This window comes from Emydura macquarii, unplaced genomic scaffold, assembly GCF_026122565.2.
Source record: "Emydura macquarii macquarii isolate MOO-44397 ecotype Brisbane River unplaced genomic scaffold, CSIRO-AGI_Emac_v2 contig_2897, whole genome shotgun sequence".
Lineage (NCBI taxonomy): Eukaryota > Metazoa > Chordata > Testudines > Chelidae > Emydura > Emydura macquarii.
This window is the reverse complement of record NW_027133034.1, coordinates 51,587,198-51,613,505: the sequence shown is the minus strand read 5'-3', so window position 1 is coordinate 51,613,505 and position 26,308 is coordinate 51,587,198. Positions and strand designations below refer to the sequence as shown.

At 39.9% G+C, this 26,308-nt stretch overlaps 1 protein-coding gene across 3 annotated transcripts in view; it reads right to left on the bottom strand.

Annotated features, from left to right (window-relative positions):
* TENT2 (terminal nucleotidyltransferase 2) overlaps nucleotides 1–26,308 on the bottom strand; it is a 62,082-nt gene that overhangs the window by 6,672 nt on the left and 29,102 nt on the right. For all 3 annotated transcript variants that reach the window (XM_067568510.1, XM_067568512.1, XM_067568511.1), the window contains 2 exons: nucleotides 11,004–11,140; nucleotides 1,714–1,805 (listed from right to left, as the gene is read on the bottom strand). In XM_067568510.1, coding sequence (XP_067424611.1) covers nucleotides 1,714–1,805; nucleotides 11,004–11,140 — 229 coding nt within the window. The remainder of the gene's footprint in view (nucleotides 1–1,713; nucleotides 1,806–11,003; nucleotides 11,141–26,308) is intronic.

The following is a 26,308-nucleotide window of genomic DNA, read 5'->3' as shown; positions in this document are numbered from 1 at the left end:
CATTAGGAAACATTAGAAACCAGACGGTTTCAAGGGTAGTAGCATGGCAGGGTTTGAAGAATTTTTTCAAAAATTGTTTAACTGCACAGCTGTGTTAAGGGCTTATGGAAATGAGACTAAGTGGTACTGGCTGAATCACGTACTGTGCAGACAGCTATTGTGCAAGCTTCTCTAAAGACCTGTGCAGATCAGTCCCACACAGGAGTTATGAGGGGATGGAACATGTTCAGTTGCTCTGTGGGGATCACGTATGTGCGGTCTGGTCAGCACTAAGAGCTGTGAGAGGCTGAAACATGCCCAGTGTAGATGAAATCGTCAGTGATTTAAGCTACTAAACTCTAAGAAGTCTCCAATGAGCAAACTCAGATTTTTATAACTTGGCCCAATTTGGGCAGATTTTCACAGGAATAGCAAAAGGGACATCCCTGAAACAAAGGCCACTCCTCTGCCAAATTCTGACTTCCTGCTCCAAAGCCTGGAGGTGTTCGATCTTCTGAAAGAAAAGGTTGCCCGAATTTTAACATTGCAAAACAATGTATTTTTCTCTAGCCTCTTCCTCTTGGAAATGGCTGGACCATTTTGGCTAAAACGTTCTAAAAAAAATTCAGCCTGAGGCAATCAGAATAGAACATTTGAATTTGGCAAAATTATTAGCAGCTGAAAAAAGGGCTATTGTGATAGGGTGTACAAATCCCACGCTAGGCCTAAAGGACAATACTAGGCCCAGGGAGCCCTGGTTCTCCTAATCTGCAGAGCATGCTCCCACTGGAGATGAAGCTTAATAGGGAGCAACTCAGCTCAGAAGGGGGAAGACGACAAATCTACCCTGAGGGCTCCAGAACAAAGATGCTGAAGAAGCCTCCAAGTAAGGATGAAGACTGCCTGCTGAGCCTGTTTGGGGCCGAAAAGTTAGTTGTCTTGTCTTTCCTTTTGCTATCCTACATTGGACTTGAAGATGTGGGGGGAGATGGATGGTAGTAAGTGACTCAGGGAGGAAACTCTAAGGGCACTCCAGAGAGTCAGATATTGTTGTCTCTTATAGGGCCCTGGGTCAGAGCACAGTTGAGAGGGAGGGAGGCAGGCTCAGGCTCCCCAACCAACTACCCTTGTTGCAGCAGGGGCATAAGCCTCACCCCCTCTAGGAAGGAGAGGTAGGACATTGAAAATCCCGAGGTGAAGCTAAACTACAAAGAAGGGTTTAGGAACTGACTGAAAGCCCTTCCCACGGGAAGGTGAGACTGGAACTGGGTGCGCTACCCATTAGTTCACCTGACCCTCTCAGGACTACTAAAGTCATATAATGAGTAGTGTCAAGGACCTTTAACACTTAGGCAATGCTATCAGCTTTGCCTGTAATACACAAACTACAAGTGAAGGATAAACTGGGAGCAGTCACCACTTAAAATAACATGGGAAGTGGAGCAGAAGGTATTGTAAGACAATGGTTAAAAATCACTCAAAGGAGAGAAGCCAACAAATATTTCCACTTTAGTTACACAGGACTTCGTTACATAGTTGTAAAAAAGAAATCTACCTTGGGTACACTAACTTTTCCACTGAAATGTCATGTAATATATTATGTATCTGCATGCATTTTTCAAAATATGCCTGAAGTAAGAGTTAAGTAAAACTTATAAGTGATAAGCTAAGTTAGATCAGTGCTATCAGGAAACTAAATATATGAAACACAAAAACTGCAGCTTCACACTTTACCTTCTATACAAATGAATTTGTTTCTCCATTCAATACCATCAGGTCTTGGAAGGGCTTTGGCTTCACGAATTGAAATCATTTGGCGGCTCCAACTAAAGGAAAGGAAAACAATTTGCAGACAGACACTTTTAACACAGATTGCTTTTGAACCATCAGTATATGGTCACATTTAAAGTGATCCTACAGAATTATGACTTAAGAATTTCAAAAGGTAAGTAGTTCACAGAAGCAATTTTCTTTTAGTGTTTTTAGGCAGGAGCTGCTCTAGCCATAGACAAACTAGGACATTGCCTAGGGCAGCCAGGCCAAACCCAAATAGCACTATAACCCTGTACACCAGGTTGCAATGCCACTCACTCAGATTTGGCCGGCTGCACCCCCTCTCATGATGGACCCTCCTCCCCCATCAGATTTGGCCAGCTGCAAACTGTGACACACTGCACCCTCATGTACACCCTTATGATGTGATTGTGCATCATCCATGTTCACCCTTATAGTGTAACTGTGTACTGTTTAATGCAAAGTACGTCATGTAAGATGTTTTCGGAATGCTCATGGCATACTGAACATTATTGTTATGGTAGTCTGTTTGTTGCAGTGCTGTGTGTATGATCATGAAGCTTCGCTATGTAATCTTCCCAAATGTGGGTCTCCTGGCTTGAGGCAGATCTAGGCAAAACTCTACAGAGCTGGAAAGCCATTCACACTTCACTAAGACTTGTACAGAAAAACCCAGCTCAGCATTCCAAAAACAAAAGGACCAGCCCAGACATCAATAAGCAAATCCACAAAGAACCACAGTATCTCAGGACATGGAGAAAACCATGCACAGATACTGCTTGTCACCTGACCCTGAAGGAAGGGTGGGGGTGAGGCCCCAGAGGGGGGCAAAGAAACATGTTGAAAAAGGGGGACATTTTGGCTGTGAGCTCTCTCTCTGCCACTCCATTTACAAATAATATCAAGCAACTGACGCGCTGACCACAGGGGAGGGCCTGGTTGGAGGTGGACCAACAAGCTTGTGGTGAGAAAATCATCTAAGACCATACGGCTGCTGAAAGTGTTAAGCTTAGTTTAGAATGCGATTTGCCTTTTTTTTTTTTTTTTTTTTTTTTTTTTTTTTAATTTTTCTTTACACTTTTGATCAAATCTAACCTGCTTTCCTCTGGCTTATAATTACTTAAAATCTTTCTGTACTTAATAAATTTGTTTTTTTGTTTGTTTTACCTAAAGAGAGCATATGGTTTAGGTGTACTTAGAGACTTCATTTAAAGTGACGAAGCTGGTCAATATCAATTTCTTTGATAAACTGACAAACTAATTATGAGATTGCAGTGTGCAGCACTGAACATCGTAAGATGGTAGTTTGTAGGGTTGCATCTGGGACAGGGGACATTGGCTGGGAGTCATACCATTACATAATCCCATGAGTGGCCATCTAGAGGCACTCACTCACTGAGTTGGGGGGGGGGGAGGGGGCAACTTGCTTGCTGGTGGCTGTGTGTGATCTGCTCAGGAATGGGGGTTCACACAGCAAAGCAGAGTGAGACGCGCTCCAGGAGTGGGGGATTGGGGTGACACAGTGATATACCAGTCCAGACTGCAGAAGGGAAAGACACACCCCCACCCCAGAAACTTCATTGGGGGGTACACACTCCCCCACCAGTGAAGAACTTCTGTTCTAGGAGGTAGGAGTGGGTGGCACACAGAAATTTTGCCTAGGGTAGCCGATTGTCTCAAGCAGCCTCTGTTGCTAGGCAGAAAGTAGTGGAGATTAGTCTTCATGACAATAAACCATTTTGGGGAGCACGAAGGGGAGACAACAAGAGAAGAGGTAACATTTTCAAACACATCGAAATAAATGATGAAAACATTTCAGCAATACAGAAAGCCCACAGATCTCAATGGACACTATAAATTGGTGGTGAAATTTATTTTTTTTAGAAAGCAAGCCCTTCCAGCTCAAACTCAGGGTGTCTAAGATCATATTTTAAATTAAATACACACTTTAGAACTTTAGTAAGAGACACTATCTCAAAATTCAACTTAAAACAAGCGAAGCTGACCAGTGCAGGTTGAGAAGTGGGGGAAGGGCAAGTTAATAAATCAGGTGCAACTGTGGTTATATAGTGCTTGCCATTAAAAATGTCCAACATTTAATTATAATATACAGTACAACAGATCCATGTTTATTCTCACAAATTGGGGAACACTGATTAGTATAATATGAAGTATTGTAACTAAATACGGTCATACACATGCCAAATGAACAATGTACATTTACTAATTCATATTCATGAGGCAAGTTCAGGAAGGGCTTCAGGCACATTGGGCTACATGGAAGAATGTGTGGTGACCAGAGTATCATTAGCAAGGTTCTACTGCAGATCTAGAAAATATGAGTCAGAGGAAAGAGTAGTATTACATACCATCATTTGGCTCTCACCCCAACATGTCTATAAGCCTATCTTAAACTCAAGCTAAAGGGAAAAGTTATGTAACAGAATATCTAAACTAAGCAGGATCACGGCAGGCAGTAAAGCCACGCTGAACTTGATAAATATTTTTCCCCTTACAAATTTTTGAGATTCTACTTGGATTGAACATAAGCAGTTGCATCCTCAGCAAAATAAAAATGTATATTTTATTGCAGAAAAAGAAAATATTATAAGCTGTTCTACACTAAAAGTGTTTGGGAGCAATGAAGTAACATGTCTAGATATTTAAATCACAGCTTGCACTTCACTGAATCATGACAGTAACTACCCTTACTTGATATCCCCATTTATCGTTCATTAACATTATATTCCTATTAAAAGTAAAGTCTGAATTAGAATTGAATTATTCACAACAGGTGATTTATTTCCTGACTTTAGACTTTTTGGTTTGTAAAGAATGTTTACAAGTTTGCTTGCTATTTGTAATTGCTCAATGAACAGCTTATGCAAATATATTTCAATGTACGAGTTTAAAACATGCTATTTGCTTCAACTATGTCATCGGCTATTTCTGGTGTCAATCACATTATGTTTCTGCTCTCTGAGTAGCAGACAAACAATTCAAGAAAAGAATCCCAAAGATTTTAAGACAGCCAGGCAAACACTTCTGGTATAAACTTTTTGCACGAACACATTAAACAAAGCAACATGTTCACTCTCCTGAGCATTTCTGTGGACAAAAAAAAGTGACTTACACAAATGTTCAGAGAAAATGAACAGATACATTGTGAATACATTCAAAAATAATTAACTTAAATCAGTGTTCATGATTGCATTATCTTCCCAGTTTTATTTTGAATTGATTAACAGAGCTGTTAACTACTCTACTTGTTATATACTTTGCTATTCTCCACACTCCAAAAATGAAGATACAAATGCCATGTGACCAATCCATACTTATTTTGTCATTTCTAACCGAATACAGCTTAAGGTCACCCTACGATTAAACCCATAGCCCAACATCAATTATGTAATTCAAAAACACTGGTTATAAAAGCAGCAGCCTCCCTCCGCCCCACCCCCAGGGCATTTTAGAATCTATTTTTCATCAGTAGGGATTATATAGTTTCAAGTAACATTTCTTCATTACAGTTTTGGATTTAAAATTCTAATTCCGAAGAATAAATTCTGAAACTAAAACACATTTTTACTTTTCAATAAATAGGTAAGATTTTAAAATAAGACTGCATCTTTCATCATGCCTTTATTTAGTCTCCAATTCCGCAGCAAAATCCGCTGGATAGAAGCAAGGCATTTATCAAATCAGCCCTTGCTTTGTTAAAGACAGCTTGCCAAGCGTAAACCTGCTGCCTTCACTCAGAGCTGCTGTGTGAAATCAGACACGAGGCTTGGAAGAGGGTCTGGTAAACATCAGAGAGGAGTTTCAGTAGATTATTTTCTTTTGAATAAGCTTCCAGACTACTTTACACTGTGCATTAGACTTTGATATACTAAAAGTGCAGCTTTGATCATTTGGAATAAAAAATTATGTTCTTTGAAGAGATCTCATTTCCTTATTGAGTTTTTACATTCAAAAAACAACATTTAAAAGCACGTCTGTGGCAAGTCAAAGTACAAAACTATTAGAGTGAAATTTAATCAGCGTAATCCAGCATATGAGAACTGAATTATGTATTGTTTGCCAACACTGCTGCATAACCATGTATGGTGCTTAAGGTCAAAGCATTTTGGGGCAATCTCCAAGTCACAATTCCAAATCTTATTTTCCCCTTGATGTGTTACTGATAATTTGCATTACAGTGGCACCAACAGGGCCCAACTCAGAGTGGAGTCTCATTGTATGAGGCACTCTACAAACACATTTTAATTGACAGTCCCTGCCTGAAAGAGTTTACAGTGCAAATAGACAAGACAGACAAATAATGAGAGGGAGAAAGAGAGGTATAACGAGATGAAGTGACTTGTGCAGTGGTGTAGCTGAGAACAGAACCCAGCTCTGAGTCTCAGCCTAGTGCCTTACCTACTGGACCATAGCACCTTTGTCATAAGAATTACTTAAATCCACCTGACATGATCCATATGAATTTAATTTTAAAAAGTCTACTGCCTTCATTTAGAAATGATCTCTCTCTCAAACTGAACTATCACCAAATAATATTACATTCTTCTCCCCCACCCCACAAAACCCTATGACAGCTGACCAGTTAAGCACTCAAGTCAGGTAACGACAGTGTAAAGGACGCAGATGAAACTTTAATTATGTCCCATTGTGCATATCCATTATGATACAGTCTTCAATTATAAGACAAGAGGAAGATTAGGGAAAGTGTGGTCCCCTTACAAAATGGGGGAGGCAACCAAGTGACAGACGATGTAGAGAAAGCTGAGGTACTCAATGCTTTTTTTGCCTCTGTCTTCACAGACAAGGCCTGCTCCCAGACTACTGCACTGGGCAGATTGGAAAGATTAGAAAGATTGGACATACACAAGCCCATGGGGCCAGATGCAATGCATCTGAGGGTGCTGAGGGAGTTGGCTGATGTGATCTCAGAGCCATTCGTTATCATCTTTGAAAGAGCATGGCAACTGGGGGAGGTCCCTGATGATTGGAAAAAGGCAAATATAGTGCCCATCTACAAGAAAGGGAAGAAAGAGGATCCAGGGAACTACAGATCGGTCAGCCTCACCTCAATCCCTGGAAAAATCATGGAGTAGGTCCTCAAGGAATCCATTTTAAAGCACTTGGAAGAAAGGAAGGTGATCAGGAACTGTCAACATGGATTCACCAAGGCAAGTCATGCCTGACCAACCTGATTGCCTTCTATGAAGAGGTGATTGGCTCTGTGGATGTGGGGAAAGCGGTGGACATGATATACCTTGACTTTAGCATAGCTTTAGATACAGTCTCCCACAGTATTCTTATCAGCAAGTTAAAGTAGTATGGGTTGGATAAATGGACTATAAAATGGATAGAGAGCTACCTAGATCATCAGGCTCAACGGATAGTGATGAATGGTTCAATGTCTAGCTGGCAGCTGATAATAAGCGGAGTGCCCCAGGGGTTGGTCCTGTTCAACATCTTCATTAATGATCTGGAAGATGGGGTAGACTGCACCCTCAGCAATTTGCAGATGACACTAAGCTAGGGGGAGTGGTAAATACCCTGGAAGGTAGGGATAGAATATAGAGTGACCTAGACAAATTGGAGGATTGACCCAAAAGAAATCTGAGGAGGTTCAACAAGGACAAGTGCAGAGTCCTGCACTTTGGACAGAAGAATCCCATGCACAGCTACAGACTGGGGACCAACGAGCTAGGCAGCAGTTCTGAAGAAAAGGACTTGGGGGCTACAGTGGCTAAGAAGCTGGATATAAGTCAGCAGTGTGCCCTGGTTGCCAAGAAGGCAAATAGCATATTGGGCTGCATTAGTAGGAGCATTGCCAGCAGATCAAGGGAAGTGATTATTCCCCTCTATTCAGCATTGGTGAGGCCACATTTGGAGTATTGTGTTCAGTTTTGGGCCCCCCACTACAAAAAGAATGTGGACAAGTTGGAGAGAGTCCAGCGGAGGGCAACAAAAATGATTGGGGGCTGGAGCACAAGACTTATGAGGAGAGGCTGAGGGAATTAGGCTTGTTTGGTCTGCAAAAAGAGAAGAATGAGGGGGGATTTGATAGCATCCTTTAACTATCTGAAAGGGGGTTCCAGGGAGGATGGAGCTAGGTTGTTCTCAATTATAGTAGATGACAGAATAAGGAGCAATGGTCTCAAGTTGCAGTGGGGGAGGTCTAGGTTGGATATTAGGAAAAAGTTTTTCACTAGGAGGGTGGTGAAGCACTGGAATGGGTTACCTAGGGAGGTGGTGGAATCTCCATCTTTAGAGGTTTTTAAGCTGTGGCTTGACAAAGCCCTAGCTGGGATGATTTAGCTGAGGTTAGTCCTGCTTTGAACAGTGGGTTGGACTAGATGACCTCCTGAGATCCCTTCCAACTCTAATCTTCTGTGATTCTATATGGTCATACTACTTTAAATTATACGTTTTTCTCTACACCACATATTTTGTGTGCTGCATCTTCTAATATTACTAAGGTTAAGATTCGGTCTCAGATATTTTTAGTAAAAGTCAGGAACAGGTTGCAGGCAATAAACAAAAATTCACAGAAGCCCATGACCTGTGCCTGGCTTTTACTAAAAATATCCTGGGGAGGCAGTAAAACAGAGCTGCTAGGGCTTGCAGCTGCTCCAGCACTGCCGCTTCTCCTGCGGCAGGGATGGATCGTTGCTGCTCCAGCCCCATGGGGTGGCCTGCCGGTCAGTTTTTCTGCAGCCCCAGGGCTGGCCGCTGATCTGCTGTTCGACAGCAGTCCTGAGACTGACAGCTGCTCCAGCCTTGCCCCAGAAGTCTCCGAGGTCCCAGAAAGTCACAGAATCCATGACTTCCATGACGGAATCGTATCCTTAAGTATTACGCATGACTCTGTATTAGCCAGAATCTATGAAAGTCACTTATTAGAATACTACATACAAATCAATTATTCTTTAATCCGTAATACGTTGTATAAAAGGTCAATAGTGAAAATTAGCTGAAATATATAGGTCACTTAAATTGTGAACTAAGTTAGCTGCATAATTAACTGCCTCATCCCCTGAAATGCAACTGAGGAAGGCTCTTATGCTTGTTGAAAAATAATGAGTATTGTGCATGCTGCTGATTAAATTATTCAGTTATCTAGAGAAGTCAAAGGTCATTAGAAGTACTGGAGCATTACAGTAATGAAAACATCGTTAAGTACGCAAGAATGAAAAAATATTACAGGAATCTACATGCTGCAAAAAAAGTTTGATATACCATATAATGTTTGTCATTTCCTGATATGAAAGCTCAACCATACAACATTCACATTCTCTTAACATGAGAATTTTTTTTTTTTTTTTAAAATAAAAATTCCTAGGTTTCATTTTTTTTTAAAAGGAAAAAATTCCAGAATGATATCACAATGTGCTCTGTTTTGGAAAACTGAACACAAATAATTCTTGTCATCCTCTTCATTTCCATGACTCTGTCCTCTTCTAGTTCTCCTTCTATTTCTAATTGTGTGTCCTTATGGAAGATTTTCCTTATCCTCCCTCTAACTTACTGTGGGGTTCTACAGGGTCCCCTTCTCTTCTACCTCCATACCTTATCTCTGGGTAATCTCATTCACAAACATATATTCAACTACCATCTCTATGCTGAAAACTCACAGATCTACCTCTCTATTCCAGGCCTCTCCTAGCCAAACTAAAATCTTGTCCTGTCTCTCTGACATCTCCTCAGGGCTGTCTAGCCATCACCTCAAGCACAACACGGCTAAAACATAGCTTTTTATAGCCACTACCTTCTTTCTCAATCACTGTGGACAACACCACCATTTGCCTGTTACTCAGGCCAGTAATCTGGTCATCATCTTCAACTCAGGCCCCTCCCTAGGTTCTCACATCCAGTCTATGTCAAAATCTTGTGGATTCTTTCTGTGTCACACCTTCCCTATCTATCCACATAACTAAAACCTCATCTAGGCTCTCATCACATCTCAGTTACTACGACATCCTTCGCTCTGGCCTTGACAAATGAAATCTTGCCCCATTCATATCCATTCCAAATGCTCCTGTAAAAATTTTCTTCTTATCCTCTCATTATGACTATGTCACCCCTCTCTTCGCATGCCTCCACTGGCTCCCCTTTCTTTATTGCATGAAACATATTTGGTTTTGTTTTCAAAGCCCGTCATGGCTTATCTCCACCCTATCCATCATTTTTCAATTCACTATTAAGATGTCAACTCCTGTCTCCAATTGACTCATGGTACCAGTCTCCAAAATCAGCCAGTTGTTATATTTTCAAACTAGCATCTTCGTGTTGTCTCCCAGGCTGTCCCTCATGCTTGGGAGAAGCTCCCTGTAAACATCCGCAAAGCTACCTCGTTATCCTCCTTCAAATCTCTCCTTAAAACTTTGTTTGTGATGCTTACAAAAATCTTGTCAAAGGCTAGGCGGCTGGTGTGCAGAGACCACTACCTATCATGCTGACCAGTACTATCTCATTGTCCCCTTGTACACCCCCTCTGATCTGTTGTCTCTTGTCTTACACTTAGATTTTAAGCTCTGTGGAGTGTACTGTGTGTCCACCTAGCACAATGGGGTCCTGGCCTATAACTAGGGATCCTATGCACTACAGTAATATAAATGTTTAACAAAACTGCAGATCATGTAGAATGTACTCTGATCTGCACTAGACAGCAGCTGATTTCCTTGTGAAATTTCAAGGTGTTTGTTTTGTTTTGATCTAAACCATTTGGGTCACACGGGAGTCTTAAGTCAAGCACCTCAGTTGATATTAGGTGAAACTATGACACAAGGAGGGAAGAAACCTCTGAGGTAACCAGGACCCAACCTACTTCAGGTCAAAATCAATACCTTAAGTTGCATTCAAAATCACTGAAACTCTTTGGAGAGAGAAATGTCAGTTTAAAAAAGCACACTAACAAAGAGCTGGCTTTAGGACAATAGAGCTATTTGATTTTTGGCAGATTATTTTGCACATTAAACAGATTGTTTAATAAACTATTTTAGGCAAATCTCATTGCCAAGGTTACACTAGCACACCCGAAGTGCTCTCATGTGCCCCTTTCATTTCTTTCTCTCCTAGCTCTTCATCACCCCATCCTGCCTCCAAATCATTCTCCTTTCTCAGCTGATGAGTCTTAAAACATTAGCATGCTACATCCAAGTATGCAACACTTTTACATATTGTAAGATGCTAAATATAGTTAGGTAGAATTTATCACTCACTTAAATTCTGTAGCATAATATTTGAAGAAGCCCACTAATAAGTCTCCAAGGGTTGATCCATTTTTGGAGAGGTAAGGAGGAATGGTGCATGGAGCTTGATGTACAAGGTGCAACTGCATAGTAGGATCAAAAGATTCCTGTCAAAATAAAAGAAGAGAGAATATAGCCTTTCATGAAGTCATACTACACGACTACATTTAATCTAGGTGCTTTCAAGAACAGACACACACAGCAGAAAGCTGCCCATCATTTATTTAGCAAGTGCTGTAAGTGTACATGGCCCAGTTTCAATTTACCAGTGAAGGGCCCTACTGATTCTCCTACTCCTGCGCTGCATACAACTAATTCCATCGACCTCAATGAGAATTAATCATTTCTTGCATGGGGACAAATCAGTCGTCATATTATTTCCTGTGCTCCCTTCTCCTTCATGAAGCTGCTTAAGAATTCTTACATTAGAAGAATCTCAAAACTGAATTTTTATTTCCATACCCACTATGATAGACAAGATCTGAAAGGGAGGGCAAACTTATTTCATAGAGCATAGTTAGTTTTAAATCAATATGTCAAATGTCAATATGTCCTATGTTACATTTCATCTTTTCATACAATGATTTCAAGGATCACGGTAGTAGCATTTCCTCTAATCAAGATAAGTGCAAACATTAAAAATGTTTAGCAACTAACATATACCTGACTATATATACACTCCATAGCACTTTTGTTTTTCCATCAAAAATATCGGCGATTGACCACAAGAAGTGTTGCCTTTACCAATTCAGAAAATTCTCCACCCAAAAGTAAATGACTTATTAATTTAAATTTTCTCTTTTGTTTAAAAAAAAAAACCAAAACATTTTAACAATTTAACTTCAGACATTCATAAACATAATTTGGAGATATTAAAATAGCAGCAAACAATTGCCAGTACTGCCATTTTGCATAAAGGTCCTGTACAATAAGTAATAATAATAATGTTATTTTTAAGAAGCACTTGTACAGCAAGGTATCTTGCAAGTTCATCCGAGAATATGGAGGCATGGCAGAAGGAGTTGTCAAGTGTGGTCTAGCAGTTAGACCGGCAGGACAGGGTTTGAGACTACTGGATTTTGATACCTTTTTTGCCAGCCTTGCAATGTGACCTTGGACAATTAAATTTCTCTGGTAAAGACCACTTTACCAGTTACCAAAAATATTGTTCCTCTTCTACCTCATATAATTATGTCATATATATTCATTTACATTATAACGTCCAGAGGTCCCAATCTAACACTTTTAGATTATAAAGAGACAGGATACACTAAGGACAGGGATGTGGCTATCACATATAAATAAAGTTACATTCTCTATCAATAGCCAGGCACTCAGTAAACATCTAAAGATCCAGCAGTGTTCCATACTATTTTAACGTCAGTGGAAGCTATCCCTATAGTTTGCTGTGGGTGTGAACAAAAGAGCCACAGCATGTATAGTAACAAGGACCTTACTCTTAAGAGCAAGATATTTCTCCCTCCTCATACACACAGGTTGACAATTGGGGCTACTGCCCTCTAAGAATACAGAAAAAGGTGAACATAATGAAGTTGCTATTGTAGACACTTACTGCTTCTACATTTACATGCTATTACTAGACACTTCTGAAAACAGAATCTGGGGTTTATCCAGGGCTTTTCTGCAATTGTACAAAAAAAAAAAAAAATCTAATTTTTCCCCAAATGCAAGAAAGATCCACCAATCTGCAGTGAGGCTGTCATATGGAGCTGATAAGGAATTAGACTACATGGGTATTGCCCCATTTACTTTTCAGAGTAATAAATGAGCTATTTTCATTACTACAATTACTAGCTCACACTCGATTGGCACTTGAACATGGAAAACATACATGTGGTAATCAGTGATACTCAGATCTCATGGTTCAGGAGCCAAATTAGCAATCAGCATTACCAAAAAGATCCACAGTAGTGTGAATTCATTGTTTCATTTAGTGTAGGACTATATATTTATATTTAAACATATGACAGGAGGAAATAATTAGTTACATTAATTATTCTCGCAACAAATGACTAACCAAATATTATTTGATCAATTACAATTAGTTAATAACTTAGTAAAAATATCCTGATTGGTTAATAATTAAATCACACCGTATTTTAATATCATGTGCTACAAAGAGCCACAGGAGACACATTAAAGAGCCACTTGTGGCTCATAAGCCTCCTCTAAGTTTCACTGATCTAAATTAATTAAAATTGACCAATATTTAAATAATGAGTTTTTATTTATTGAGCTAAAACTTAAATAATATCCAGACTGCCAAGAAAAGTAACCTACTGCCAACAAACAGTTATAGTAATACCATCAGTCAACACCTCAGGTATCACTGAGGTAAAGACTTTGGCCAAGAAGAAAATCACACATATACACACAGAAAAAAAATAAATAAAGGGAGGGTGAAAAATATCAAATACCATTATCACTAGAATTTTTTTTTTTTTAAGTTGGCAACCAAGGTTTAAGACATGTATTTAGCAAAACTTTTAATAGTTCAGAGACAACTTACTTGTAATATAGACATCTGATAACAACAACATTTAGGATAACTAATGGCATTTTCAGTATATCTATTGTGCCTGCTTCTTCATTGAATTGACTGTTTACCAACAATCATGTAAGCACCAGCATAGCAAATATGAAAAACTCCTCATGTGACAGGTAGGAAATGCACCACAACCAAAAGATTCAAGAATGACAGCCACTGTTCTTGGCTCTTAAGAAACAATTCTCACACTTTCTGAAACAGGAATCCTGTTTTCTAATTTCTGTTTGTCAGGGTGAATAATTTTTTTTTAAAATCTTTTTTCAAAAACTGAAATCAGGTTTTTAAATTTTAAATACATTTTCTTTTTTAAAATAAGCCTGTTTGAAATTTAATTTGAATTCATGACAACCTATGATAAACTTATCCTATTCTATTATCATCTAAATAAAAGATATGCAATAATAAGACCTAATACATTTTAACTAATAAGCAAAGGTTGCTTTTCTAAAAAACAACATGGGGGGAGGAGGAAACATTTAACTAACTTTTGAGGTCAAGCTTTATAAATACATCACAATGTGTCATGTATTGTATTAAGTATCTATTTTCAGTCTTAACAATGAAGTGAATACGGTTATTTATTTTTCCCCCCACCAAATGCCAGTACTTTCACTTTCTGTTTTGCAGTGAAGATTTTGCCTATCTTACTGAATAAACGCATGTTAAAATAGCTATATAATTGCTTAAATGTGTATACTTATATTATAATCTCCTGATTAACAAGAAGTATTACCAAATGTAGGCTAAAATATAAATACATCTAATATAAATATATCAAATCACCATGTTTTAATAGTTATGCCAATGAGAATGAATTTTTCATTTGGAAAATAACTAAAAAGTACAAATGGTTAAGATGATTAAAACCAGTTATTTAAAAATCACGATTTTCCACTCGTTGATTTAAATAGTGATTTAAATAAAAGTAATTTAAATCAATCCCCTCTTATTCCTCCAGCCAAAAACCAAATTGCATATCACATATTTGATACTACTGCCAGGGAAATGTTTAAGAACTTCAAGGATACTCCCATATCTCCAAAAGGTTTCCCAGGAACTCCATGAGGGCTGCTGATCACCACTTGAGAAAGTTAATCAGGCAAAATAATGCTCTTTAAATATATAACTGGTCTGAGCTTGCAAATTCGTTAGGGCTGAAATACATTATTCTAGCCTTTGCATGGATTGAAGAGCTAACAAGTGACCAAAGACGGTAGCTGTTTCATTGATATTAGAGCAACTCTAATCACTGCTCTGACTTATATAGGATAGTCCAGAAGGAATGTCTAGTACCACTTTAATTTATTTCAAGGATAGAAGGTAACAGTTCTTCCTTTTTCTCCTAATCAAGCAATAGCCTGGGGAATCAGTCACATATCCATAACTCAAGACAAAATGTGGGTAAGTAGGATGGGAGCACAAAATGAGAAGAAATAGGGGAAAGAAAAAATAAAAATGTTTGCTCTTCTCTTCTTTGCTAATGGAATACTGCAATAAGACAGCCCAAATCTTTTTCTCATAGCTGTAGTACATTGAAAAAAAGCAATAATGTTAAAGAACCCATGAGAACCAGTTTGGTTTCCATGTGTACCAGTCCCCATAGTGTGTTGTCCATTCAAAAAGGAAAAAGTTCAGTTTATAGTTCTGGTATCTTAAAATGTTTGCTGATACAATGAAGATTACATCAATCAACCAACCATTAATCAACCAACTCTGAAGAGTTTTAAGCCCATCACTAGTTCCTGATAACACAGAGCAGAACTTCTCTTCATAAAATGCTTTTGAAGTCAACATTCAAATATTAGAAACTAACTTTTCAATAATGAAGTAGCTGCAGCTCTTATTTTAAAACTGGTTGTTTTAGCTGTAAACAATAGATTACCTTTGTCCTTGGTTTGAACTTCAAGGTTTGGTTATGTTCAAAGAAAAAAAATGCTAACTACTTAAACAAAGCAATGGAGATTAATGACTACACTTCAAAGATTTTATATCATGCATAAGATAGGATGCTCTAGTTTCAGCTTTTACTGGACATTAATTCATATCATGAAAGATAACATGCACGTGCAGGGAATTCCTTCTTCCCACTTCTTCCTTTGTAATTAAATAATTTTCCTTCTGAAAGCTTTTAACAAAATGTTCCTTATGTGCATGCTAGGCAGTTGAATTTATTCTCCTCTATCAGTAGCCTAATTGGAGATAACACTTGAATCAAATAGTTTACTCATATCAATTCTGTGGGACACCACCAAAATAGTTGTTGACTAATATAGCTGGCTAGCACGTTACACACACACACACACACACACACACACACACACACACACACGAGATAATACTACCAGCAGTATGTATTTTAAGTATTCAAGTATACATATTGTTAAGCATTAGTATAGCAGTTATAGAGCCCATATTGGCATGTATCTTTGTTATAATCCTGTACTTATACTATGTACCCCATCACACCTTGCATTAGCTGAGATAAGCCTTGGCTTGAGAAGATAATGAAACTGTCAGTATCAGGATATATGATTATTTTTTCATGGCAACAGGAAAGGAGTTGCCCACACAAACCTAGTAGGTGGCTTAATGCCCCTTAATACTTAGAATGCATGTGCTCAAAACAAAGAAAAGGATGCATCATGACCTAGAATGCATGGGTTCAGAATAAAAGATAAAGGGGGTACCACAAGGTGCCAGAAACAAACAAGATGGAAAGCTCATTAATTAAATCAGTTTAAAATGAGGAATATGGTACCTTTTCCTGGTAAACAAATAGGGTCTAAAAGGGTGGCTTTAGAGGGATCTTTGGGAAGCACACCTTCTGCATGAGGCTGCTGCATGGAACTGGCTCTTTGGAGACTGGTATCATAGAACCTTTTTCCTATACCATATGAATAAGCCTGACTGACACTGGTGATTTGGTCTCGAGTGTATTTCATAATGAAATATTGAACCAAAGTGTGGTCAAGAAATTGACTATTCAATTTATCAACGTAGTTATCAAATATCATCTAAAACTGATGCATTAGTGTGTTTTCAACTTGCACAAGACATGTTCTTTTTGTCCTAACTCACAAACCAGCTTCCTTGGCATAAGGACATTTCTAGAAAAGAATCAAAGGAACCTTCTTGAAGATTTAGCCTGAATTATAGCTTAAAGGATTTATGGCTCAAAATGCTAAGTAGTAGTTATATTCTTTGAGATATCATGCTGCAGATAAGATAATATATAAAAATGCAGCCTTGAAAAGACTATGATTTAGACTCAGGATTGATTTACACTAGAAAAATCAGGTTGGTTTAACTAAGTTGTTTGTGAGAAAATCATGCAAGACAGTATCAAAAGCCTTACAAAAGTAAAGATATACCATATCTACTGCTTCCTCCCCATCCATAAGGCTTGTTACCCTGTCAAAGGGCTTGTCTACACTGCGGGCTCCCAAGTGATTGATGCAGCGGGATCGATTTAGCAGGTTGTGCAGACCTGCTCAATCGATGGGAGATGGGCTCTCTGGTCGACACCATTAGTCCACCTCCTCAAAAGGAGTAAGGCTGCGTTTAGACACTGTGGTACGTCAGTGCAGGCATGTCGATACCTGTCAACTGCTGGCGGCAATGTAGACCAGGCCAAAAAAGCTATTAGGTTGGTTTGACATGATTTGTTCTTGACAAATCCATGCTGACTGTTACTTATCTTATTATCTTCTAAGTGTTTGTAAATTGATTGCTTGATTATTTGCTCCATTATCTTTCCAAGTACTGAAGTTAAGCTGAATGGTCTGAAATTCCCCAGGTTGTCTTTATTTCCCTTTTTATAGATGGGCAAATATAGTGCCATTTTCCAGTCCTCTGGAATCTCTCCTGTCTCCCAGGACTTTTTGAAGATAATCACTAATGGCTTAGGCCTCGTCTACACTGACAATGGAGGTCAATGTAACTGTGCCTGTGGGGCAGAGTCTGTTCTGGCTCAGCTCTGAGCCAGCAAAAGAAATGTAGATATCTACGAGAAGATACACATGGTATGGTGGAGAAGGGCCACAACAGGGATGCGCAGCAGTGCCACATTAAAATCGAAGAGTTGAGGTAGGCATATCAGAAAACTAGGGAGGCGAACAGTCGTTCTGGCTCATCACTGAAGACATGCCACTTTTATGAAGAGCTGCATGCGATTCTTGGCGGTGACCCCACCACTGTGCCACCACACAGCATTGATACTGTCTAAGAATTCCAGTTCAGGATGAATGATGAAGAGGAGAACAGGGGGCAGGAGAGCAGGGTATCCATTCTCCCAGAAAGCCAGGACCTGTTTGATAACCCAGAACAGCACAGCTGGAAACAGGACAGCGTTACAGACCGAGATGCCGGGGAAGGCACATCTGGTGAGTATGTGTAGCAAATCGCATTTCTCTGGTCATGTCCCCCAGTCCAGCTTATTTTTGGGAAAAAAGGAGTTTGTGATTTTGTGGGGATGGTCTTATTGGAGGTTGGTAAACTTCAGCAGAGGGTTACCCCCTGAACAGACTATTTATGTGCACAGGGATGCTCCGAGAATCCTCCATGGATATCGCCAGGAAACTTTCATGTAGGTACTCATGCAATCCTTTGCAGATTTCTGGGGGAGACAGCCTTATTTCTTCTGCCATGGTAGGACACTTCTCCACGCCACTCTGCTATTAAATGAGCACACATCATTGCAGAACACAGCATAGCAGCATAAAGGCCAGGCCTCTGCCCTATGCTTGCAGGAAATCTTCCCTTTCCGCCTGCGTTACCCTCAGAAGACTGATATCACACATGGTCACCTAGGGAAGATGGCACAAGTTCCCAACCAATATAGTCACTGCGTGTTATTCCCCTGCCATGGACGGTGTCCCTGGGTCCCTACACAGACAATTCCTAGCTATGAAATTGTTGGCATGGGCAATATGGGTCTGAGAACTGGTGCCCCCCCCCTTTTTTTTTCTTCCTTCCAGTGACACTTCACCTACACCCTCCTCCAATCCGTTTTGACCACCTCCTCCCAAACTGGTTTTTGGGATGGTAAAGGGGAGCCCAATGATCCATGGTTATGTGTGGATTGGGGAATTTAGTGCTATACAGACTTCCCTGTAATGGATGCAAGGGCCCCTTACTTACCATGTCTGGAATGGCACTCCAACCCATGCAATAGGTACAGATTGGTATGCGGGTCTGGCTTTGCCTTGTGGATATGACAGGGAGTTCTTTTTACACTGTAATATTTCTTTTACTCAATGGTGTCAGCTAACAATGGCAACTTTGTGCTTTGCTTGCCTTACAGTGGATACCTCAGCCTTCACCCCATCTTCTACTCCTGCAGAGCGCCTTTCCCAGATTAGGAATTGGAAAAAAACACCTCAGGATAACATGTTCAATGAACTAATGAACACCTCCGCGACTGCTGACACAGAGCTCAGAGCCTGGAGGATGTCCTTGTCAGAAAAACTTAAAATGGACATGGAACAAAGAAAATCAGCGCAGGAGCGGGCAATGCAACAGGAGATATTGCATATTATGAGGGATGAGTCTGACATGCTGAGGCATCTGGTAGAACTCCAGGAAAAGCAGCAGCAGGACAGACTCCCTCTGCGGCCCTTGCAAAATGCTCAGCCAACAAGCTGTTTCCCAGCCCCCACTCCCAAGTGCTCTAGGAGGAGGTTGCGCGGGATGCAGCGCGGGATGCAGTACATGCTGCACTCCAGGCCAGTGGAGGCGAGCAGAAAGAAACGATGGTCCCTTTAAGAACTAGGAATGTGCGTGATTTGCTGTTTGCACAGTCACACTTTGCACTGGCTGCCCAAGCAGCCTTATGAGAATGTTAAATTATCTTACTTTCCCCCCACTGCAACTGCTCACGAATAAAACTTTACTGCTTTAAAAAACATTTCCCTTTATTCATGGACAGCTTGGGGATTGCCGGCGGGAAAAGGAGAGGGGGGCCAATGGTGCAAGGATGCGGGATAGGAACAGAAGGCACAGCACTGACAGAAACATACATTACTCCGGTTCATTCAAAAAATGGGTTTTCAATGCTTCCCTGAGGAGCAGTGCTCCGCGGTTGGCTCTTAGGCTGGCAGATGTTAAGCAGCCAGATTCCAGTGCTATGCTATCTGCCTCCATGACCCAACCCTGGGGGAACTTTTCCCCCTTTGTTTCACAAACATTATGGAGCACACAGTAGGCAGAGATAACAGTTGGGATATTGCATTCACTGAGGTCTAACCTAGTAAGCAAGCTGCACCATCTTCCCTTTAAGTGGCCAAATGCACATTCCACCACCATTCTGCACTTGCTGGGCCTATTATTGAAATGCTCCTTCTCGCTGTCCAGGTACCCGGTGTATGGCTTTATTAGCCAGGGGAGCAAGGGTAGGCAGGTTCCCCCAGGATCACTTTTGGCATTTCAACATCCCCAATATTTATTTTTTGGTTAGGGAAGAAAGTTCCCGCCTGCATCTTTTTGAGGAGACCTGAGTTCCTAAAGATGCGCACATCATGCACCTTTCCAAACCATGCCACATCGATGTCAGTGAAATGTCCCTTGTGATCCACAAGGACCTGCAACACCATTGAGAAGTATCCCTTCCGGTTTATGTACTCTGTAGCAAGGTGGTCCGGTGCTAAGATTGGGATATGCGTGCCATCTATCATCCCCGCACAGTTTGAGAACCCCATTGCAGCAAATCCATCCACTACATCCTGCACGTTTCCCAAAGTCACTACCCTTCTTAGCAGAAGTCTATTAATGGCCTGACACATTTGCATCACAGTAGCTCCCACGGTATATTTCCCGACTCCGAATTGATTCCCAACTGACCAGTAGCAGTCTGGGGTTGCTAGCTTCTACAGAACGATGGTCACTCACTTCTCCACTGTCAGAGCAGGTCTCAAGCGAGTATTCATGCGCTTCAGGGCTGGGGACAGCTCTGCGCAAAGTTTAATAAAAGAGGCCTTTCGCATACAGAAGTTCTGCAGCCACTGATCATCCCACACCTTCATAACGATGCAATCCCACCAGTCAGTGTTTGTTTCCCAGGACCAGAACCGCCGCTCCACCGACTGAAGATGCTGCATGACAGCCTGCAGCAAATGGGAATTGTTTTGCTCTATGGTTTGTTGCAGGGCGGCCTCAGTAACATCAAAATTTTCCATGCTGCGGCTCCTGTCTCAGCCTAGAAAGCATGCAGGATAAGTCATGAGGTGTTTGTGATGCTCACAATGATAGTGCAGAGCTGAGCAGGCTCCATGCTTCACTGGCAACGGTGTGCGCGTGGCAGAGTGAAGAGTTTGAAAAAATGTCATGAAAGGCAATCGTGTTTGTTTGGAATGGGACAAGAAGGAAAGGGGGGAGGGAGTACATTGCATCATGGGAGGATGACAACCTTCCCAAAAGAGTCTGTCTAGTTGCACTGTGCGATAGCTACCCACTGTGCACTGCTTTGATTATCAATCAAAGCACAGCTAGTGGGGACGCAATCCCCCAACACGAGCATGGTGTGATCACGCTCCTGCGACTTCTAAACTTCAGCAGGTGAAAGTCGATTTAAAATAATATACTTCACTGCGCAGTGTAGACATACCCTTAGATACCTCCTCAGTCAGCTCCTTGAGCGTTCTAGGATGTATTTCATCAGGCCCTGGAGACTTGAAGCCATCACCTCTTACACAGCTAGAGTATATCTTCCTAATGTTTTGCCATTAAAAGTTAGGGAAAACAAACTCCTCCAACTTGTCATTTTAAAACATCTCTTCCCTTGCCCTCCCTTTGGGTATGTCCTTTATTTAGGGTTCAACCTGAAGCTAAAGAGATATAGTTATGATGCTGCTGTGCAATAAAGAATTGCAACAGATTGATACTGAAGTAGGATCACCCTATCTTTAGTGAATTTCTCGCAGCAGGTAGTCAAAAAGTGGAATGTGCCCACATAAAGCAGTGTGCTGCTTATCTATTCCTTCCACGGGTCTGGTGCAGAGTACCAATTTGTGCTTAGACAAAGCTATAGATAGCCACTCTATTTTGCTAGACTATCAATTGCCTGTTTGATGATTTGGAAGTTACATGCATGATCTAATATAATAACGAGACTAAATCAAGATATTTAAACAGGTAATATGCTTGAAAAACTATTTTGTACACAGAGCTACCAACAAGAATGCCGATATAAACAATTCTAGAAAGCAATAATATAGCAACCAAGTCAAATTTTTGTATCATATTCGTATAATATTAGCAAAACTATATATTATGTGGTACTATAGTACAGTGCTTCCTATTATCTAGTAGGACTGCTAATACTATTTCTTTAATTATGGTGGCATTGGTATTGACCCTATAGCTAAGGTTGAATTATGACATCTGCACTCGGAGGGAGAATTATGTCTCTGTATATTTGAAAATAGTGTGTATCACAATCTCACAACACTTAAGGAAACAACTGAATTTTCAGTAAAGTTACACGTACATCTATTCATTAACTTAGAATTTAACAAATTAAAGTGTCTCCCTCTAGAAATTTTCTTCATCTCCTTCTAGATCAATATCTTTGCTGTCACATTTTCAAATTCACGTCCATAGATCTAAATCTCCAACATAACATATTATTAAAAAATAAAATGATGATTATTCATTATCACTATTTCAATTTATGCTAAGAGAAGCCAACACAAGTGTCTTCTCTATAGCACAAACCACTTTAGCACAGGCAGAGAAACAGTGCGGAGGAGGAGCTCACCAGCTGCGCTCCTCAGCCTGCTTCCTCACCTGATCCATGATGACAACCTTTAGTCAGCCCTTCACTGTAGCTTTCCCCATCTCTACTGCTCTCACAAGGATGTGTTACAGTTCTGCAAGTCACTTAAACTTCTCCATGCCTCAACTCCCCTTCTGTAAAACAGGCAAGTATTATAGTCCCTTTCTCCCACCCATTATCATACCTAATTATACTGGAAGCTCTTCAGGATAGGGACTATTTATCTAAGTTACTTATATAGCGCTCATCACCATAGTATCTGAGAGCCAATCAGTCTTTAAAATATTTATCCTCACAACACCCCTGCAAAGTAGAGAAGTACTATTATTCCCATTTTACGGATGGAGAACCAAGCTCACACTGAATACAGTTATGGATAACTTCAGTTTCTTAACTAGTTTGCACTTACAACTGACTGATGAGGAAAGGAAAAAGATATCTAAAATATCACATTAATGAGGAAGAAAATGCATGCGATTGGGGGACAGACAGACAGCCACTCAGGGATTGCAAGGGAAGAGATCAGAGAGGGTGGCATAGTGGGAGATGGTGCAGGATTCCAAGGGGCATAAAAGTGGATTTCAGGGAACAAACAGAACCATACAAATGGAGTTGGGTATGGGGAGCAGGAAGGAAGAAGAAAAAGATTAGGGGGACAGGCTGATTAACTGTTGTGGGCTCTTTTAAATGGAAATTTCCCACCAAAAAAGAAACACAAGCATACCAGAAAGGACTGTGTCCCAAGCTAGGATGGTCCAGTGGTAAGGAACCTATCCTGAGCCTTGGGAAACCTGCTCTACCACAGACTTCCTGTAAAAGCTGGGGAAAGTCAACTAGCCTCTCTGAACCTCAGTTCTCCCATTTGACAAATGAGATAATAGTACTTCCTTACTTTGGCAGGATTATGAGGATAATTTAAAGACAGTGAGGTGCAGATAATGGGTGCTATATAAATACTTAAGATAGATAGATAACTATAGAGACAGTTAAGTGGCACAAACACCTGAGCTCACTCCCGCAGCATCCCTTAACTGGCTCAGCACTGAAAAGGTTTTTGTTTTTAAAACTTCACTTTCCACTCTCCAAAGCAGAGGACATGGAACCATTGTAATAGCTCCCTCTCTGCTTTCTGTATCTTCACCATATTCGGCCTATAAAAAAAAGGAGAAACAGGATCTGACTTTAAAACAAACCTGAAGAGCTACAGCTTCACACAAAAAATGTACACAAAAGTTTTATTTGCATTTGAATACTAGGAGCTATGATTCTTTAGGAGGTGGTTAGGGAATTGAGAGATCTGGTTGTGAATGAGAGGTGAACAGGAAAGACCACTGTTCTTATGCATGAGGGAGTGAATTTGCTCCCTTCCTTCAGTCCCTCTTTTTAAACTAAGCTGGTTCCGACCTCTTCACTATTTTTATACACTTCATTTCCTTATGCATCTGATGGGACACACACAGAAGTGCTGAGGGAGGCATTGCTGTTTTGTTGGGCTTTGCACTCATTCACTGGCATTCTAACAGACCCTAATTTACCAAATTTAGTGAAGAACTCCAAATATACTTTTCCCAGCCCACAATGAACTTTTTGCTTTGAAGTGTTTGACAGTCTTCTAAAACACACAAAATTTCACCTGTTACTTCTAAGTGTTCTTGTCAAGGACCCTATAGCCCTTTTTAGTGCTCCCGCCAACTTCTCACAGCCTCCTAACTTTGATTTGGCTGGCTACAGGCTTGGACGCTAACATTTCCTCAAATAAACATACCTATCTTCACAACCATATATATTTTTATTCTACATGTCTTATTGGAAGGGAGTACAAATCTTCACCAAATACTCTCCACATCTAATTACTCAAAAGCAATTTACAGAAGGTAACTCTGGCCATGTAATTTTTTTCCTTTAAAAATCTAAAATGTAACATCAGTGTAGAATCTACCCATCTTTGGGTATTACTTTACATACCTTTTCAAAAGGTGCAGCTGGAAGGAGAGAGGGAGTTAAAACGAAGTAGCCACTAATAGCTACCTGATTCAGTGGCAAGTACGATGCCAGCCCAAAGGCAGATTAAAGGAGCCTAAGGGGAAACTTCAGGGCTGCTCTAATTTATGCATCTGACTATACCCCAGAAAGGGCTGCCTGACAACCTGGAAGTGCCAGACCACAACTCCATGCGTTATATGACCCCGCACTCCCCCAAAACTGGGAGGTGCAAATGTCAGCTCTCTGCCAGCTGCAGACTCCCCCATGCCAATGAATTCTACAGGAGGGCGGATCTGGTTGCTCTCCATCCCCTTTGAATTGTGACAACACAAAAGGGGCTAAACTGATGCAGAAAATCTGGTCTTTATTACTTCCTATTCAAAAAGCACTTATTTCTTCATGTATTACCTGTAAGTTTGATTAGACAGTTCTCAAAGCCCTAAGAGTATTTCCAAGTCAAGTTAAAGCAATATATTTGATTTTCAATAACTGGAATGGTGTAGGTTTGTTTTGGAAGGGAACAAGTTGCATTGACAAACACTATCATAATGAACAGATATATAGTGTTATGTGTGACTGTGAACATAAAGTAATATATGTGAGTTTCTTTACATGTTGATGTTTCTACAACTAGCACATTTCCTGTGCTTTTACTGATGACATTAACGTAAAATGCACTTGAGCATCCTAACTGAGTTTAAGTTTATTCTCGAGTGTTCCTTATTTTCATTCTAATTTGTAGTTTATCTAAAGTGTAGAAATTACAATTTTCAAATCAATAGTTTAATACTTAAATAACTACATTCCTACTGGAGAAGGTGGAGCCAGCAATATACTTGCTATTTTCTAGCATACTGTAGAAACCAACATTTTTACTACTTTAATATAAGATTTTGATTAAAATATTATTGCATATTATGGTGCTATAGAGCCATAAATTAATCCACAAAGAATATACGTAACGACTATTAACCATACAATATCTACACTGCCACCTCAAATGCAGATGCCTATCTGTGAAATTGATGTCACTCGAATACAGTTAAAAAAAAAAATCTACAATGCCCTCAGATTAAACAGATGAATTCCGAAAACAGAGTGTGCCGGTTCCTGTATGTTTTCCTAGAAAAGTCCTACCACTTTGGCAAGTCCACAATGAGAACTCCTGCATTTTGTAAGTGTTCGAGTAAACTTGATAAACACTGTGGGTAAAGTAATATCTTTTATTGGACCAACTTCTGTTGGTGAGAGACAAGTTTTTAAGCTTGCACAGAGCTCTTCTTCAGATCTGTGTAAACTCGACAGCTTCTCTCTCTCATCAACAGAAGCTGGTGCAAGAAAAGATATTATCTCATCCACCTTTTCTCTCTAACATCCTGAGACCAACACTGCACAATAGAAACATGTTCAAATTATTTTTTTATAAGGAACAAATTGCAGGAGTCAGTGACCCTCAAAAATATATGCTGTACAAACAACTTATAAATATTGCAATTCATATGAAATTTAGTTAAATGACATAAAATGTTGAAATCTGTAGACAAGTTCAGTTACATTTAAATATAGAGACAATGACATTTACAAAAATTATAAGAAACTGCAGATGTAAATATCTGCAATATCAAAAAAGTGTATCTTGAGAGAAGGAGAGACGGAAAGATCTAAATACGTAACGTTTTTCTAAAGAATAAAAACACTAAGTAAAAATAAAATATATCTTTAAAGACTTACTGTATCTACCGAGCAAGCAGGGTCAATGGAATAAGTATAATATACAAAACTCAGAATTTACAATTCTATTTCAAAGATTCCCACTGTTTCTTGTTAATTTTAACTGTGTGTAATGGCTCACATTGGACTACTATGGATAAAAGCTGCTATATGAAAGCTGGATATTATTATTTCTCTCTGCTGTAAAGAATCAGCAGTTTTGAAAGCAGCTCTTTCTGTCAG